This window comes from Triplophysa rosa, linkage group LG20 (genome assembly GCF_024868665.1).
Source record: "Triplophysa rosa linkage group LG20, Trosa_1v2, whole genome shotgun sequence".
NCBI lineage: Eukaryota > Metazoa > Chordata > Actinopteri > Cypriniformes > Nemacheilidae > Triplophysa > Triplophysa rosa.
The window spans coordinates 5,898,962-5,919,584 of record NC_079909.1 but is presented as its reverse complement, the minus strand read 5'-3'; the positions used below and the strand labels follow the sequence as shown (position 1 = coordinate 5,919,584).

General features: G+C 37.6%; 1 protein-coding gene across 1 annotated transcript in view; it reads right to left on the bottom strand.

The window, feature by feature from the left end:
* The window catches only part of ptprga (protein tyrosine phosphatase receptor type Ga), a 236,808-nt gene that overhangs the window by 46,183 nt on the left and 170,002 nt on the right, over positions 1–20,623 (bottom strand). Inside the window, exons 5-8 of the mRNA XM_057361532.1 lie at positions 14,911–15,006; positions 9,763–9,829; positions 4,062–4,219; positions 92–284 (exon numbers count right to left, since the gene is read on the bottom strand). Coding sequence (XP_057217515.1) covers positions 92–284; positions 4,062–4,219; positions 9,763–9,829; positions 14,911–15,006 — 514 coding nt within the window. The remainder of the gene's footprint in view (positions 1–91; positions 285–4,061; positions 4,220–9,762; positions 9,830–14,910; positions 15,007–20,623) is intronic.

Here is a 20,623-nt window from a genome sequence, read left to right as displayed (position 1 = left end):
CCAGAAAAATGTAATGGTTGTTATAATGCCAATCCGAATTCAAATAAAAAATATAAAAGCATCTAAACTTGAGCAGCTATAGAAGACCCACCTTTAGAAGCCTCGGTACCGTACGGGTTGCCCAGACTGTCAGTCAAGTCAGGCAGCCATGCGTCTTTGACGGCGGATTTGAAGACCTCTCGATTATCCAGACTCTGGAGTGGGCGGAAGTTGTTACGCAGGTATTCCACAGATTTAACATGGTCCTGCTGTTCGGTTGTGAAGATGGAGTAGAACGCCTCCAGCTGAGCGAGAGAGACACAGAGAGAGAGAGAGAGAGTTCAGTGTGTTTTCATATCTGTTTCTCATTTTTCAGTAAGTCATCTCCCATGATGCCCGGAGTCTCTCTGCCCTCCTTCCAAAATTCTGACTCAGAAGTTTTTTTCCGTGTAGCTCACAGGCTGTTGAGAGATTTAAAAAACAAGCCCAACTGTCTGTCTTGTTTTATCCTCCTGCCATGCCTCGCTGATCTTCTGCCTCCTTCCCGCTCGTGTTTGCTGAAAACACAAAGTTCTGAAATACACAACTGCGCATTGTCCTCTTAACATTATGCTACCATTTCTGTGCAATGAATCTGAGGGCATGTGGTGGTAAAGCCAAACCTTTGCTTTAAACTAAAAGCATACCGTCTAGAAGCAGACACTGTGAGCATGTGTGAGGGTTTGAAAGTTCTCTTCGTAATTTGCAGCAGACGGACAGAAGTGTGTGCGTGTGGGTGTTTGGAGTGAAGAAGTCAGTGTGGTCACATAGTGATGATTAAAGTATGTCCACACTGATCTCACAGGAATAACTATTTTACTAGGTGGCAAATTGGTATGAATTTGTAAGATGTAAAGCAACTTATAATTAGTAGATAAAAGAAATATCGAAGCCCCAACTATAAACTTAACCGTCGCTGGTGCGAATGCAATTCATACTAAAATGTACGGATGAGATCGTATGAATTCATATGAATTAGCCACCTCGTAAAATAGTTACAAATTCCCATGAGATTGTATTATATAGTTTTTCCCTCTTTGGGGAAATTTGGATGGTCCCCATAAATTCCCCCTAAAAAGGAGAAACACTATTAAAAGGTTAGTAGGTCATGTTAGGATTAGAGGATAGAAAATAAAATTACACTGTAAAAAACTGCTGACTTAAAATACTAAGTATACAATGAAGTTGGCTTTTCAAGTCATTTAAATGTTTTTACATTACTTCAACACATCAAAACAATAATTAGGGGTAAAGCCAGAAGGGATGGAGATCCCTATTGAAATTGGAGCAGAGTCGTTAGTTAGTCGTTAAATCGTTAGTTTTCTTCTTATTCTTATATTTCCTTTTGTGCCCATGTAGGGCTCGACCCTGTAATTGCTGCTTGCAGCTATATTTTCGACTTATTTTTGTAAGTATAGCAACTCGTCACTGACCATAATTTAAAAATGTAAGTTGAAATGACTTGTAAAGCCAATTTAATTGTACTAAAATTGTAAAAAAATATGGCAGCCGTTTGTTAAAGTGTATCTAATATATAAACAATACTCAATGTAAAGTCCCCACAAAAAGTATTATAGTTTACTATTGAAACATTTCTGTTCATTTAAATCAAATACAAAATTGGCATAAATATTATTTGAAAACAAAAATCTAAACTTAAAAGTGTTAAATGTTTGTTGCCATAGCAATACATTGAAAAAATCTGAAATGTTTGTTGCCAAAGCAATACATTGAAAAAATCTGAAATGTTTGTTGCCAAAGCAATACATTGAAAAAATCTGAATCTTGAAGTTGAGGCACTAAAAACATCAGCTGTAAATAAAAAATAAATTTTACATGTATAGCAACATAAAAACAAACAATTAAATAATAAAATAACAAAGCACAAAAAATTAAGCCCTAGCTCAATTGGTAGAGCATCGTGCTAGCAACGCAAAAGGTGTGGCTTCGTACCGTGCAAGTCGCTTTGGATAAAAGTGTCTGCTAAATGTAAACTAAAATTAACATGAAAACTAAAAACCATCAAAATAAAAGCTACTTCTAGAAACGGATAAAACTCAAAACAAAACTATAATATTATCCCCAATATTACACAATATTATTACTATCCCCACCATGACCCAAAAGTGCATGTGTTTATGTATTTTCCTCACACTTATATCCAAAGTGACATACAAAACATTAAAGATATACATTTGATCAGTTTTGTGCTCCCTGGAAATCAAACCCATGACCTTGCGTCACTAGTGCCACACTTCAACAGCCTGAGCTTGAGAAAACGCTGGCAAGACAGAAAATACTGTATATGACAACAACAGTGTGTACATATGTGACTCTTATTATCTCACCGTATCAGCATACAAATGAATCTGTGACTTCAAATGACTGTGTGTGCGTGCTTGAGATGACAGTGACATCAATGACATTGAAAGCAATGACAGTGTTGAATCCCAATGTGAATACCTGTGACATCACTTCCTGCGCCTCAGTGTTGACACCCAGATCTGCTGCATCAATATGTAGCGCTGCAATAATCTCCTAATGACAATCCTCGTCTATTAATCCTTCATATGCCGCAGCCGTGCTTCTAAACAGCTTACCGGGATCAGGATCAGGGCCTGGCTACAAAAGCACGGCTCTTATTGTGTACGATTTTTAGCACTGTGGTAATCCCGGATAGATTTGTGTGTGCGTTTATGCAACGACTGTGGATGATGTGTGTGAAGGTTAAGTAATCCCTGGTGGGAAATCAGCGCAACAGGGCCGTTCTGGGTCACACGTGCGGGGTGTGTGTGTGTGTAAACGTTGAAAAGACATTTCAGAATCTAAGGCTGAGTAATCCCTTATGGGTAACCACAGCAACAGGGCATTTTGGGGGCATCCGCCAGTGTGTGTGTGTGATTTCTACGCCTGCTCCAGATGTTGCAAATGAAGTAGACTGACTGAGCATCGATCGGCTCGAAAAGCGCCCAGAGCTTCGGCTGTCAGACTCCGTGACCTACTTCCTGCTTTGATGAAGAACAAAAGGACCAAGAAAACGGAGAGTGAAGGACAACTGTCCTCCTCTATACACTCGCTTCTATCTGCCTCGGCGCTGTTCGCTTTAAAAGAAAATCACACAGAGACAAAAGCCAACGAAAGAACTTTAAGAGGTGTCAAACGAGAGCAAGAAGCTTCTGTGAGCGCCGTTCAGAGACCCGCGTCTTCCTGTTGAGCTGTGACCCGTGCACGCATCACTTCCTGTGTGTGTGATGTGAGGACAGCCTCAGAATATCATCTGAATACTGTGACTCGTACACATCACAGAACTCTTATATAAGTGCATCATTTCAAACCTGCATGACTTTCTTTCTTCTGCAGAACACAAAAGAAGATATTTTGTAGAACGTTGGTCACCGAAAAGCATTGGCCCCCATCGACTTCCATTGTATGGACACAAAACCACGGAGACATTTCTCAAAATATCTTCTTTTGTGTTCCACAGATAAAAGATATATATATGCTTTGATTTTTTTTATTCTCGAGTGAATTATCCCTTTAATATCTAGAATTGTAGTTATCTATTAGCAGATGCGATATGTCACAATTACCTTATCTAATAGCGATATTTTTGTTATCCGCTGTGTCAAAAAGATACTTACTACTGAATAATATTCCAATATTCATAATAGCAACATCGTGACGGCTCAAGCTTTAAGGCAAGGAAGAAGAGTTTGTCAAATACATTACACTGTTGAGTTTCATGAATGAGGTCTATTATAAATCCTTATAGTCTCATTTTCAACTACGTCAGATTGAATATGCCATCGACTCTATTGCTGTTCTATAGCTACAAAGAGACGTCTCGTAGTCATAAATCTTGGAACAAGTATGAAATAATATGAAATCTTTCATGGCCGGATGAGGGTCGGCATATATCCTTTGATCTTACATATGTCAGAGCAAATCCTCAGTTTTCCTTTCTCTTTTAAAGCGTGCCAAAGAGAGGCCAGAGAGTGGATCGGTTACGCTTATAAAGGAGAAAAACCCTCATAAACGTTCACCTGTTTGTAAGAGAGGAACACAGGGCGACTGAAGACAATCCACTCCACGACTTTACTGCAGGGTGGGGTCGTCAGAGAGCCAATGTAACGGTAGTAGCTCCCTAAGGAGGAGGGTAACAGGTCTCGCAGCACGAAGGGCTCCAGAAACGTCTCTTTTTCTGAAAATAGACACAGACACGTTGGATGAGAAATAGAAATGTGGAAAAACAAGCAAATTCCAGGACAGTCTACCAGTAAAGTTAAACAAAAAACAAACTGAAACCAAGCAAAGCGAAATAAAAAAATAAAACAAAAACAAAGAATGATGTCATCATTTATGATGCCAGGCACAGTCACAAATTAAAATAAAATACAACGTATGATGTCATCATTTATGAAGTCAGGCACAGTCACAAAATAAAATAAAATAAAAAACAAACAATGATATCATCATTTATGATGCCAGGCACAGTTAGAAAACAGAATCAAACAAAAGGTAAAATAAAATAAGAATGATATGATGCCTTGTCACTGAAAACAAAAAATAAGACTCTTTCCTCTTTTTTTCCGGTGAAACACAAAAGAATATATTTTAAGAAATGTCTCTCTAGAAGAAAGAAAGTTCTGTAGAAGGAAGTCATACAGATTTGCAATGTCATGAGGATGAAAAAACGATGAAAGGATTATCAGTTTTGGTGAATTATCCCTTTAACATCTGTTTTGTACTAGAATTGTTTTACTCCACTTGTCGATCCAAAGGAAACACGTGCCAAACCTAATGTTCAAGCTATGGATGAGTTGTGCATTTTTTAAAGCCGGTCAATCCTCGTGCGGACACAATCGGCAGATTTCTACCCATAATCCTCCTCCTCTGATTGAAACGCTTATCAGGTCCACCCGACAATGTCTGCCCAACATATGTCTGGCCTGAACACCTTATAAAACAAGAACCGTTAAATTACAGCTTTCCTCCTGAGTCCTGTTTTCATTTACAAACACAGCCTGAAATCAAGATGAACAGATGCAGAATGATTTGATGTCAAGCGACAATGACATGAAGAATAAAGTGTCAATCCACTGACCCATATTCCCAAGATTTGCCCGAAAAAGAATCAGACGCTCACAAAATAAACAGCGTCTGATTCAATATCTTTGTGTGAATTCTGTCCTGTATTTTTGATGATGGTACACCCGAGCGTCCTCAAAGCAAACGCACACACTCAAACAAACGAAAAAAGTGCCGTGTTGATGTTGACATGGTCTGTCTTGTCATCGTGCGATTCCAGACGTTAGAAATTAATTGCCAATCAGTGCGGCGACGGCCGGGCCAATGGAGACTTCAAAGCACCGTTGAAAGACTGAATTAATGGACTTGTAATACGTTCCGTGGAGAAACGGAGAATTCATTTCACTGTTTTGATTCACACACCCCAGAGAAGGGACGCTTGGTTGAGTGAACAATGCTCAACGACTGGTGTGGCGCGCAAGGGGACTAACATGAACTCAGACAACACAACACGCCACTACCAATCACAGTGGGCTTTAGAGATACCGCAAACTGATAGCGCTCTCATTATTACTCGCTCAGACACACCGAGAGAGAGAGAGAGAGAGAGAGAGAGAGGGAGAAATAAATGGAAGCGTGCTCTCATTTATATGCAGGGTGGACGGCTAGCGTGTAAATGGGAAGACTAACATGCCTTGTGTTGTGTGTATATTGAAGTTAAGGTTGAATGAATGGTAATCCCCTAAAGGTTGGGTTGGGAATGGAGAGAGAGAGGTTTTTTGCTGTGCCTCAGTGGCATGGTAATGGATGGCACCGAGCGATTTTCTGTCATACAGCCACAGGGCAAACACTCTCCAGTCGCACATCCGTGTGTGAACCCAGCACGACACAGACTCTCTCTCCGCATCTCACAGTCTCGTCGTCTAAAGTCCATTTTAATGTTACATTACTGCTGCACACCAGGGGAAGATGCACTGTCACTGATCCACTACGAACATCCAGTTGAGTCTGTGACATGGATAATCGACGTTATATTAACCCTGTTTATATTTGCATTTACGCATTTGGCAAAAAAACACCTGATGCCAAAAATAATCATTTACTCACCCTCGAGTTGATCCAAATCTTTATAAATGTCTTTGTTCTGATGAACACAGAGAAAGATATTTGGAAGAATGCTTGTAACCAAACAGATCTCACCCCCCCATTGACTCCCCTTGTTCTGTTCAACACAAAAGAAGATATTTTGAAGAATGTAGGACAGCAAACAGTTCTGGGGCACTACTGACTACCATTGTTTTTTTTCCTACTATGGGAGTCAATGGGGGTAAATCTGTCTGGTTACAAGCATTCTTCCAAATATCTTTCTCTGTGTTCATCAAAACAAAGAAATTTAAACAGATTTGGAACAACTCGAAGGTGAGTAAATGATGACAGAATTTGCATTTTTGGGTGAACTGTCCCTTTAAGAAGACAGCTCTTGACTTCCGCCCCCTCCTGAGAGTTTTAAATACAACGTGTAAAATTCTTGCTCTACCCGACAAAGATGTAAAACTCTTAAGCGCCTTTGATCTGCAAAAACTACAGGGCACCACTAAAACTGCTCACTGCAGACTTATTCTGATATATACACCAGACGAATGTGTTGCTGTATGCACACGCGTGCAATTCGAGTCACAAATCTCTGATGCGACTCCGTGCATGCGTGCGCTGGTAGGTGAGGAGGATGAAATTACACACGTCTGCGTGCGGACAGGAGAGATGCTGCGCTGTCGGAGTCTGTACAGACCCCTGCTCTTATCTGTCTGGGATAAGGACAGAGAACTCAGCTCTGTCCCACCTCCCGCCGAGAACACAAACACATGCACCTTTATTCCACCCTCTACTCCAACCCTACTGAGCAAACAAGATCAACACGCTCCAGCAAACAGGCCGCGATAGCTCGACCGCTGCGGATGGAGAGAGTGAGTGAGTTATAAAGATGAATAAATGTGCTTCTGTGTGCTTTGAGGCTCGATTGCTGGAAGATTGTGGGTTCGATGACAGACGGATGGAAAATAACATATTCCTTTAAAGGGACAGTTAACACAAAAATATATTTGCTCTTGTGTCATTCAAAACCTGTATATGACTCTGTGGAACACAAAAGAAGATATTTTGAGAAATGTCTCAGTGGTTTTGTGTTTGTACAATGGAAGCCAATGAGGGTCAATGTTGGTTGGTGATCAACATTCTTCAAAATATCTCTTTTTGTGTTCTGCAGAAGAAAGAAAGTCATACAGGTTTGGAATGACATAAATGATGAAGAATTTTCATTTCTGGGTGAAATACTGCATCCCTATCATCTTTCAAATGCATACATGTAAATGCCTTTTCCATTGGTGAGCATCACAAACATTCTCTTCAGAAACCTAATATTACTTATCCCAAGGATCTTAAACATTCTCGTCATCATTATCAGATACAAAATCATCCTCTTCGACTCGCAGGTAAAACATTTCCCATCATGGTAAAATCTCTGTGGTGGTACCGTTTAGAGCGAGCGCTAATACACCGCATTAGAGTTGATCTCTTTGTAAGAATGGCTTTTAGTACCATGGGTTTCCAGATTACACCGCGACTTCGTCATGCTTTCACTGTCTTGCTCGCTTTCTACAAGCGTCTCTGTGGGCATCAGGCCGGTAATTACCATCAAAGCCTCTGCGTGCCTTTAAACTTCACGCGGACACAGAGAGATGCTCTTGAGATGACTGAACAGAGTCTATTAACAAAAAATCCCTTAAAGACGTCAATTTACTCGGTGGGAATCACAGACAGTTTTGGCTGTTTCATCTCAATATTCTGCTGCGTACATGCGTTCACACTGAGAGCAGCTGGTGTCTGGACCGTTTCTGAGCTTTTAATGTTTAAAGGCAGAGAGGAGGTGCATTGTCTGAATAACGCTTGTGACTTTTAGGAAGGTCAACTATTTTGAGAGAATTTATAGGAGCCACTTTCAGGGCTGCGATATGAAGGTTCGTTTAGTTAGAACAAGCCGAATTATCTTTTGGTGTCCCTAGCGCTTTTAGTCAAATTTCAGCAATTGTTGGGAAAAGGGTTTTCTTTTTTAAAGGTGCAGTTTGTAAAAACCACCGCTACGATCAAAACAACAACAATGCCGTAGCTTGATGACGGTGTGAAGGAGCGTGAAATGATGGGATCTGTTGTCTTCAACTCCACCGCTGATGGCCATCAATCAGATGGGAATGAGAAATCATGTTAGCGGATGAGGTAAAGTTTTATAATTGTTGCGAATAATTGTGGTCCATAAATAAGTGACTGCTCGAAACAAGTTAGTGGCTTGCTAGACGCTAGACACGACTTCTGCATTTGTCCACGACACTGTTGTCATGCGGTTTCTACATCAGTAAAGGCGGTAACAAAGGGGAACGCGGATATGACGCCATTGACAGGCTACTGCACAGCTCCGTGTCACTGTTTAGAATGCTGATTTTCTCACGATTTACAAGTAGTTTTAACAACATTTGAGATATTGTAAGTACTCAGCTGAACAAAGTATATAACACTAGCTTAGTGGTTTTTGGTTATTTTACTGCAAAATTGTCACAAACTGCACCTTTAACGCTATAATACTTTCTGCCATCCAAACTGAACTTGCAAAGACAGAGAGGGCAGAGTCTAGTGAGTCTACACTCCACCGCTTTGTTAAAATTAAAAAGTCAACCGTCAATGAATTACTCAATTTAAGTATACAGTAAACCGGTGGTTCTCAAAAGGGGGGCCATGACACACAAGGGGGTCCCAGCTGACTTCCAAGGGGGCCCTCAAGATGACTAGTATTTTAAAGCAACACTATGTCATGTCTTGACTCTTAACTGGACGAATTCTACACCCGCTGCTACCCGGCAGCCTCATAGCGACTACAACCACACTCCAAACGACGTTTCTTCATTCGCCGGTTCCATCAGATTAGTCAACAAATTCACGTGCATTGCACTGCCTACGGGGAAGCTTAAACAGCGACATTATTTACGACACAGTTGCGCTCATCAACCACATGGGGGAACCCGTGAGCAAACGTTCCATAGTGTTTCTTTAAAAGAACACAAAATAAGCATTAAAATACATAGAAAACTAAAACATGATATATTTTCACAATCACAAGCTTCAGCTCATGCGCCTATGAAGAACTGTCTCTTTCCTCCAACATCCACCAAATACCACAGGTGTAAAAATGACACCCTCCTTAAAGCCAGACACAAGATGACACAAAGCAGATGATGTGTTTGTGTGGGTGTTTGTCAGCCTGGATACATGGCAGGTATTTGTATTGTATATTTATGTAAGAGACAAACATTTTGACTACACAAGTTCAGCACATGTTCTGCATGACAGCCCTGCTTTCTCACCCAGACCTCCTGACTCAATGTCATCCTCATCATTATAACACGCAGTTAGTCAGCGGACGCTTAGACCTGAGGCGAAAATGCCGTCAGCTCCAGAACTGACTGACTAACAGCAGACCCGTCTGTTTTATTCCTTCCACCGTGTAAGACTCACTGAATACCAATTATTGACATGCTGCTATTGCAGGGACAAGTAAAATAATGAAAAATAACAAAAAGTGAATTTATGGTCATTAAATATTCGCTTAACACCGCATTCTGAAACTAATGTCCGGTTGAATTAAGGGATGTTAAGAGTTTATCTACTCACCATGATGGACCACTCCTCTCAAACCGTGAATAATCGGATCAACCGCAGGATTGTCCTTTATCCCCACCTGAGTAAAAGAAGATAAAACGATGAGAATAATGACTTCACAAACACGCAAGAAGTTACGACACACAGTGTGAATGACAGACAGATATTTCTTCAGTGGTGCACATGATGTTGTGCTCTGTGCTGATGTCATAAATGCAATAGGATTGCAAGCACTCGCACACATCACATCCATTACACCTCATACAGCTTGAAAGGCTCTTTTATAGATTCCTCTGAATCATTGAATGCGTTGAAGGCTCCAACATGCAGTAAACACTGAAAGAGAGCATCTACAGTGTTGACCTTTGAAGTGCATGTCTCTGCGTGCGTGCGCCGGTTAAAGAAAGACTGACATCCTGTTTTATGTAGTCCACGTACAAAACTTAAATAGCCTAAAAATGTATTTACACGTGCACAGTCATGTTAAGAGAGTGTGTGGTGGTTGTGTATAGAGAATGTGAAGCTGACGTCACGCCCTATGTTGCATGTTGCAGTGGCGCCGCCATCTTGGGAGGATCATACTCCACTGTTATTATTGTTTTGATATGTAGCGTTACTTGGTTTGTTCGATATATGGAGAAATCGAAAGAACAAGGGGCTTTTCCTGAACGACTCTGCGTAATGCTATTGCAGTTTCTAACACAGCAAGACCGACCTACCATAGTTATATTTCCTAATCAAACAAGAAAAACAAAACACTGCATTGAACACACTAGCAGCCATCCTCCCAAGATGGAGCAACATTCAACACGACGTGACGTAGCTTCACATTCTCTATTGAGGAGACTAGTACTGTTTAGCAGGTCTAACTAACACTCCCATGATGCCGGATTCACAGTTGAAAAGGAATCACTCACTTCCACTGGCCCTTAGCCGTTCCATCTCCCTCTGTCTCATAAATCTTTCTAAGCTCTTATGCTGTTTCCTGAATAAGAGAATTCCAGAAGCTCGACGCAGGAGACCGTGAACAGCACCATTCTGAAACAGCACGATTCATGGCCCTAAAGCAAGGGGTCAAGTGCTCATCTACTGATGTTACACACACAACTACAGGAGTAAGAGAGAGTTACACACTTGTAGTGTTGTCTAATGGGATGGTTCTTTACAACCACAAATTTTGTTTGCTAGTCTGCTATGATATTAGGCATGTGACGGTATCAATTTTACACAACACAATAATTGCTAAGACTTTTAGCGTGGTATTATCACGGTATTGTGTTACATTTAATAGACGTATTCGCTGTCATCAATACTTTCATATGCAACTGGCGCCATGAAGCTTTTCATTTATTGATTGAATTAAAAAGATATCAGCATTCTTAAAAAGGTTTTGTTGTTCTCCATAAGCAAGGATTGTGTTAAAGCATTCTGAATCTTGATGGAAAGTGAGCTGGTGTATTTTTTTTAAAATGTAAACAATTATGCTCATATGTAATCTAGGATTATACAGTATTTTGAATTGCCATCAGTAAGAATATTGCGCAAAGGAATGATCACAAATTGTATTATTGAATACTGGAACAAGTAATATACACATAATAAAATGCAATAATTGTGTTAAAATACTGTGTGAAAGCAAAATAAGAAGACTAATTGTTTAAAAATGAACAAAGTAAAAAATACACATATTGTACTATATTGAATATGAGTTGACAAGCAATAAGAATGGACATGTTAATCCATAACATGGATAACGTTTTTAAACCTTCATTAAACAACAAACTATTTAAAAACCGTTTTTTTTCTTTTCATGGTTATTTTAATAAACATTTTTGTAAACGTTTAATTCATAGACTTTGTATAAAACCATTTTGGTTTTGTGCCGGGTCGCCACTAGGTTCTCATTGTAAAATCCCAAAGCAAAACCAATATTCAGAATACAGCCCATTATGTGTTGACCGGAAAGTGTCGTGAGTAAAAAGGAAGAGGTTTAAGTGCCGCTGTGCTAAGGTGAGAGTGAGAAAACGGAGAAAATAGAGACCAAAAGCATAACATTAGCAAACGGCATATTTTAGTAGTACAGGAGCAGCATGCCTCAGGACAGCAAAGAGCAATGTGTGCAAAAAATGACGAAGAGAGAGAGAGAGAGAGAGAGAGAGAGAGAGAGAGAGAGAGAGAGAGACTCTGCAGGTCAACAACTTCAGCATGACAATGTCTCAAGAGACAAGCATTCACGGCAAAAATAAAAATTCATTCATAATTTATTCAACCTCATGTCATTTAAAACCTGTATACGAGTCTTTCGAAAACTAGAAGATATTTTGAGAAATGTCTCAGTGGTTTTGTGTTCATACAATGGAAGTCAAAGGGGACCAATGTTGTTCGGTTACAAACATTCTTCAAAATATCTTCTAATAATAAATGAATGTTCATTTGTGGGTGACCTATCCCTTTAATTTCATTCAAAACAGCAAGGTGTTTAGTAATATACACAGCGGACAACACAGCAGGGTTTTAAACGCAGCTCATATTGTGCCTGCTGCTTTACACAGCATTAATTCTGACTGGAATTTAAGCATCACTCTACAAAATGAGCTTGTATAGTAGATGCCAGAGGTCACCCACAACCCACAAACACCTGGACTTCCTCACGGAACAACCTCTGAGGGAAAATAAAGAGCGGCATACTGCTTTAGACTCGATTTAAGAGCTCTGTTCCATCTCACAGGTAAAAATAGCACATGCAAATCAATAAAGTTCAAAGTATGTTGTAGCAGATGGAAAATAAAATCCTCACTCTCAGTTCAAACAATAAATGAAGGTTTTTTTTAATATAGCATCTGTGACCTGTGTTTTCTACACGTTCTAGAAAATCCAGCAAATGATTGAAATAAATTAAAGAAGGAAAAGAAATACCAAACAATACACAAAACAACAATGTTAACAATAAACTATATACCGTTTCTTACAGGTTACAAATTTGGCTTCTACTTCTACTTAAAAAAAAGAAGAAAAAAATCAACGAAAGGTTTGGTCACATACTGAAAGCTAATAGCTGTGGATCACACCTTGTGAATAGTGTCTGTGGACATGTGGCTTGTAAACAAGCCTGTGAAAGTATCATGATAAATGTTACTACTGCTATCTTCCTTAATCAGGTAGAGATAGACTAAATGCTTGGTCAATAAAGAAAATGGTGTGCAAGTCCCAAATAAAAAAAAGCTATCGAGCTGGACACATAGGCTACGACAAACTCTTACTCAGAGAACTGCATAGTATACATTAGATAATACAGATTTGTATACAAAAAAGAAAGATCTGTGTTCCTGGTATTCATTTCAAGATATGTTCAGAACATACTAACATACAGTGCTATTCTTGCAATGTCTAAAGTTTACACTACATATAGTATTAGAGCTAACTGTGATATTAAAAACCATGATTATCAATATCAAAATTAAAAATGAATTTGACTGAGCATTATTTATTCTTAAAAAATCAAGTAGAAGATATTTTGAAGAATGTTGTTAACTGGCCCCCATTCACCTGCATTGGTTTTGTGTCCATACAATAGAAGTGAATGGGGTCCAGTAGCCTACTATTCGGTTACCAACTTTCATCAAAATATCGTCTTTTGTGTTCTGCAGAAGAAAGTCATACAGATTTGAAATGACAATAGGGTGAGTAAATGATGACAGAATTTTCATTTTTGGGCAAACTATCCCTTTAATATTGTTATCCTGAATCCTTTTGGCCACAACAATTGGTACCCAATGACACCCAATAGGGATGTAACGATTCAGTGAGCCGGTTGAAAATCGGTTATAATGAGTGACGATTCAAATCGGTTGAGGTGTGAACTGAATCGCAATACATTTTTTGAACAGCAGGGGCCGCTATTTTCACTGCAAATCTAAACGTGGACATGCTGATATTTCTTAAATGCAAAAATATACATGAAAAGCTCAGACAGTATTAGTTTGTTTATATTAAAGAGACTTTTTCTATTATTAATTTGTTATAAAATTGCAGTTTAGTTTTGTTATTTGAAATAAAACATTATTTTATTATACAAAGAAATGTGAAGCATTTAAGAAATAATGCAAGGGAAGTTGTTCATTTCTAATTTGTTTCAACTCATTTTGTAAAAATAAATCGTGAGTAAATCGTGAATAAATCGCATCGTGAGATCAGAATCGTGAATCGCATCGTGAGCTGAGTGAATCGTTACATCCCTAACACCCAACACAGGCACAAAACTTTCTGAGTCAAGGCCCAAGAGAACATTCGCTGTAGACATTAAATAATTTTGCAAAATAAATACTTTATTAAATTGTGTTTTCTCCATGCAACTCATATTTTATCTAATCTGGGGGGTCATTGAAAGTAAAAACTGTACAAATACACAGCCTTACCTAGAGTCATAGTTCAGAGTTTCAGCAAACAGAGTAATGTAAATTACTTTGGATAAATGTAAGTGTCATTAATTGCACTATCAACCATATCACTTCATAGACAAACCTTTCAATTCGTTATCATCTGTGAAAAGCTTCAAAGGGTTGTTAGAGAATCTACAGAAACAAGAGCAACACTAACACACACGCAGACTCTGTTTCTCAATAATTGTTTTTCTGATGTGTTTGATAAGTCTTTTGAACTCTTGGTTATTGCAGTCTGAATGCATTGACAGATGTGCAATTTCTCAAAATGTGACACACACACACACACACACACACACACACACACACACACACACACACGCACACATGTGTGTGTAGCTAAATCTGACAAAATGCTCTATTAGAGACATCTGGGACATCCTTATAGGCAATAAAATAAAATCATTTTTTTCTTCTAAATAAAGCAACTAGTTTTCAGTTGCGGTTAGTTAACAACAATTACAACTGTATATATTTATGTTTTAAGTCATCAAGGTGTACAGATATATTTACAGTATGTGTTATTGGGTATATCCTCATTTTAGTTAACTATGTGTGTGTGTTTTCATATTTTAAGTGTGGCAGTGTGTCGTCTGTGAGTGCAGTATCACTAAGTTTAATGGGACGAGAAAAACCTCTCCACAAAATCAATGCTTTTTAATGCTAGCACTTAGCAGTGACAAAGCTCATGAAGACGGTGTTAAAACCAGAGAACGCTCACCTGAAAGAAGACAGCCATGGCTGCGATCACTCGCTTCTCTTGTATGGCTGCGTTGAGACTGTCAAAGTCATCTGAGTTATACATGAAGATCTGCATCTGTGAAAGTGAGACAGAGAATTAGAGTTAGTCTATCAGATTGTAATTCCAGAATTATCACAGACAAAACACACATATAGTCTATTATCAAGGCTAATATCTCATATAATCCCATTCCTCCTAATCCGCCTCGTCCCGTCAGCCATAAAAAAACAAGTTTAAATCCTTCACTTCAGAATGATTAAATTATCATCTGATCCTAATTTTTTGACTTTTTTTCAGATAAAAGCATTTATGTTAATGCCAAAACCTTTAAAAAAAACACAGTCTGTCCATAACTGTATACGTTTGTGTCTAGACATTATTATTTTTTATTATTATTGTGTTACATTTTTCAAACACATTATACATAAAACATTTTTTATATTGTGTTAGTTAAAAGTAATAATAATAATTATTATATGCATTATTATTATAATTATTGTTACATTAAATATATAACATATAAAATATATAAATTAAATAATAATAATTATGATTATTTCTTCATTATTACTTAACTTAATTCTTATTGTGGCAACTGTGACAATTATTTAATGACTAAAGAGAACAAAAAAATGTATATTCATTTGTATGACATTAATTTGTATGAATGTGTACAAACCCGACAATTGCCAGGAAATACATTTATAGCAATTTACACACAATTTCTCTCCATCCAAATGGCAATTTTTAGTGGCTACACTGTGTAAAAACCCGTAATTTTACAGAATTTCCACATATAATGTAAAAAAACGTAGATATATGGTCAAAAAACGTACAATTACAGAACAATTTACAAGAAAAACAGGAACAAATGTTATTTTACGGTTTACTTCTGGCGCCCCAGCTGCCTGAAAATATCCTCTTTTTTACGGGATTGTTTCATAGGAAAAACGTTTAATTACTGGCTTTCAGTTAATCTGTTTTCAAATTCTACGGTTACTAGAATTTGACAGGTTAGGACAACCACTATGACAAAGAAACAATAAAACAATCAATAAAAATCATATAAACATTTTACCAAATGGATTAACAAATGCATTAAAACTAACAGCTACTGTACATTGCAAGACCTTAGATTCAAGTTGCAGGCAGATTGTCTCAAACACAATTCTCCTTCAAAAGAAAAAAAACATTCAAGTCTGAATTTTACATCTCCACAACAGATCAGCTGCATTATGTATACACCTCGCAATCCAAAGCTCTTCAAATGAAGAACGAAAGCCTCATCGTCTGACACATACGGTTGTTTTTCTCCACTTCTCCATCAGCATTTTTTACCCGCCTCTGTAATCCTTACACGAAGCTTACAGCATGCCCACTTTGATCTAATTCGGTCTCTCACACCTCCATAGCTTCAGATCTTAGATAGTACGCCGCCTGCCAGAGAACTCATGAGCCTACGGGCCCGAGCTTAACGCCTCCATCCGCAGCGTTCATGTCCTACAGGCAGTGATTAATGACATAAATATCTGAACAATTTCTCAATACATGCTCTCAAACGAAAATAAACAACAGAGAAGATTAACATAACAGGGTCACGAATTTCTTAACCTCTCGCTATTGGAAGATGTCAGTGGTGCGTTTGTATTCAAGCAGAAGAAGATGTGATAGACAGTGATACATCCTCCATATGATTAAGAACATAGCTAGTCCTTATGGAGAGAAAAGCAAGAGTCTCGTAATAGTGACACCCGGTGCAACCATCTTAATAAAGTCAATGTTGTTCTGTCTTTGGTTTTCTGATTCTTGAAGGTTGATGAAAATAAAAAGCTGGTGTATAGTGGCCTGCCATTAAAATAATATGTGAAACAGCCTTTATTTAATGATAAATGCTTCAAAGAGTTGTGCGCTACATGTCTGTAACACAACCTTGTGGCGATAGATGTTTAATTTGTTAGCATTTCTTTTCACAAAGATAAAAAATAAAACTGAACCATAAATGATGCTTAATAGTGACACAAAAAAAAGAACCAATAAATAGTAAAATGAGAAAAGCAAATAACAAATTATCTAAACTTAATGTAATCTAATGTAATGTAATGTAATATAATATAATATTAGTGAAGTGAAGTGAAATAAAATATTCGAAAAGTTATACTATATTATATATAATGTAATGTAAAACTATATATTAATATAATATAAACATATAATACTAATATACTATAAAATATGATAATATAATATATTAATATATATATTTTAATATTTTAAAAATAAAATAAAAATAAAAGGCTGTTCCCAATGTGTTTGGCTCTGTACCCTTTACAGAACTCTATGTGAGTTAATAGTGTGTGTGTGTGTTATGTGGGAGGGTAATAGACTATGCTAAATGCTAAAGCACCAGAGGGTTCATTACAGAAATGCCAATAATTTATTCAGATATATTAAAGCCAGAGAATTACACCAGCATAGAAAAGGTGAACCCTGGGTCAGGTCACCTTTACAACAGAGGACAGACACAAAAAGTTGTGTACACATGAGCAGCCCACGTGCATGCAAATACATGCAAATGCACAAAGACATTAAAGGGCATTGTTTGATCGAAACACAACGGAGCAGACTTTATAATAATAGAGCATTGTGCCTAACCCATCCCTTGTAACAGATAAATAAATACAATAAAACAACACAATATTATGGTGACCCCACCAAACTGATTTAGGCCTATACGATTAAACAGTGTTACCCATGACAATAATACTTTTCTATAGAGAGGTACATTTTCAAGAATATTCGTCATTGATTTTCATTAAAATGTACTATTAATGCCATAAATTGCAGTTGGTGATCAGCATACATACATTATATCAGTTTTGCAGTTTGTTGCCATCAGCTTGCATTATTACTTAAGAGATGAATTGACAATCAATAAACCTAATTGATTTAAATTTAAATGATCAATTAATCGACTATCAACTGAAAAAGTTTTATGGCAGATGACAAAATTGGTGACAAAACCCCAAAGACTTCTTAAGTCAAGTCATATAATTAGTTTAATTTTGCGGTACATCACGTCACACCACTGAGATACAGTAGTTGTTGCAAGGTTATTAACAATGTTGCAATAGCAAAAGTATATCGCTGACAACACTGGTGTGTGTTCATGGTGTTCCTATCTGATCAACAGCAAGCGGAGTAAGTGTATGAGGAAAAAATGTAAAAAACAATCATTATTTTTCTCTCTTAAAAAAGCATCTGGTGACAGTAATGGTGTGATATTTAAGCTTTAAGATCAAATACTGCCGCATGCAAACAAACACACACAAACAAAACCCGGAGCCAAGTCAAGAATATCAATCCGTCTGTGTAAACACAATCACACGTAGAGCCGGAAGGAGCTTTGCCACTGACAGCCCAGAGAAGCCAAAGCAAATATTGTATGTAAAAACCATGAGCAGCTGTCTGACAGATGTGTGTGTGTTAAAGAGAGAGGTGTGTGTGTCTGAGATCATTAATATTCAGGTCATTCACAGGTATCAGTGTCCTGTATGTATTTACAGTAGATAAGTGTGTTTGAATGAGAGTAGATCAAGCGAGCTTCATTAACACGCAGGTCAGACGCCGACTTGTGAAATCCTCCGCTCTGCTTACACGTATCACTTACACACACTCACTGTTATATGCACAAACACGGATGAGACAAATAAAGTAGGGATGCACGATAAATTATCGGACATATCGGTATCGGCTGATAATGGTCATTTTTATTGTTATCGGATAATCAAATTTAGACATATCGGTTATCGGCTTCCAGTGTTAAAGAATTATCGGTTATCGTTGTCTACCAAAACCAAAGATTTTCTATGATATTGATCATTTTTTATTATCTGGTGTCTGAACACAGTTATAAAAATTAACCATGGTTTTACTATAGTAACCACAGTCTTTTGGTTTTAGTTAGAGTAAACGCATAGAAATCATAAATTTAGCACAGTTTTACTACAGTAACCACAGTTTAACCAAGAAGATTGTAGTAAAATCATTTTCTACAGTTTTACTAAAATATTACCGTGGTAAATTTTCATAAGGGTACAAATACACATAATACAAAGCAATGGGGTGGTCAAATATCTCAGCAACGTATGTGCTCTTTTTTAGAGATGCACCGATGCTAAATTTCTCCACCGATACCGATTATTCAGAGTGGTATATGCGGAAAGCAATTCTGGAGATGACATCAATATTTCTTAACTTTATGAATGTTATTAATTTATATAATGACAATTAATATTGAACATCAAACTGGTGATGTTTCTTAACATTATCTATATATAGAGCACAAATTCATTGCATTTTTCTGTCCTCTTTTGATTGACAGGATATATCGGCCCCGATCATCGGCTGTTTTTAAACTATAATAACGGATAACGGATAGTGTGAAAAATTGCTTTCATCTGCCGATACTGATTATTGGCCGATATATCTGTGCATCTCTACTTATTTCTGTACAGCAGAATACAAAAAATCTTCAAAAATGAGCCCCAAAAATAGCAACAATGGAAAAAAATGAGGTCCAATATTCGGTTCCTCAAAGTTAAGGCCTTGGGCTGCTAACACAAAGACTGGTTGAAATCCAAAATAGGGCTGGAAACGGTAAGTGTGATCACATCCAGCGCTGTAATGATTGTACCCTTTAGCGAGACACTTAACCACAGGCTCTTCCAGAGGGACTGTTCCTGAAATTACTTACTGTAAGTCATTTTGGATGAATGGCATGGGCTAATGGCGACATGCACAGAATTCTCCCATAGATGCTTTTGCCGGGGCTGCTTTAAAGAACATCATGAGTAGGATTTCGCAGGCTAAAATCTGATTCGTATATTAGATCTGCTCCACAGACAGGCCTTTCTTCCCAAACCTTGTGATCTTCTTGGCTTTGTTCTACACAGCTAACCTGCTCATAGATCAGCGCTCATATCTTGAGATTTACAATGGGACCTGAAGTCGAGTTATTGAAGAGTGCTGGGTGCAGTCTTTTGGTGTTATAACTTTATTTATCATCTCAGTGACAGACAGAATGTCCATCCACGTCCATCTACTGTGACCATCTGATGCATTTGAAAAAAAAAGACAAATGCTTGCAAAAATGGTTACCTTCAATCGGACTGATTTTGTATTAAAAGTATGAGAAATCAGCATAAAATGTAAGTTACTGCATTTTTCCCCACATTGTGATGTATAATGAAACAGTTTATGTAATAATATAAAAGTATGGCAGGACTTTTTCTTTCTTTGAGAATTCATGTGATCATTGAAGTTGGAAGCCTGGCTATTGGACCATCAATATAGTTAAATCATTTTGATGTAAGATCATGAGGACACATTAAAAAATAATGAATCACCTGCGCGCATAGATCATTTATAATTAGAGATACACCGATATATCGGCCAATAATCGGTATCGGTTGATAAAAGCAAAATTTCACACTATCGGCTTTCGGCTGATAACTCAGTCGTTGATCAGGGCCGATATATCCTATCAATCAAAAGAGGACAGACAAATGCTATGAATTTGTACTCTGTATATAGAAAATGTTAAGAAACATCACCAGTTTGATGTTCAATATTAATAGTCATTATATGAATTAATAACATTCATAAAGTTAAAAAATATTCATTTAATCTTCCG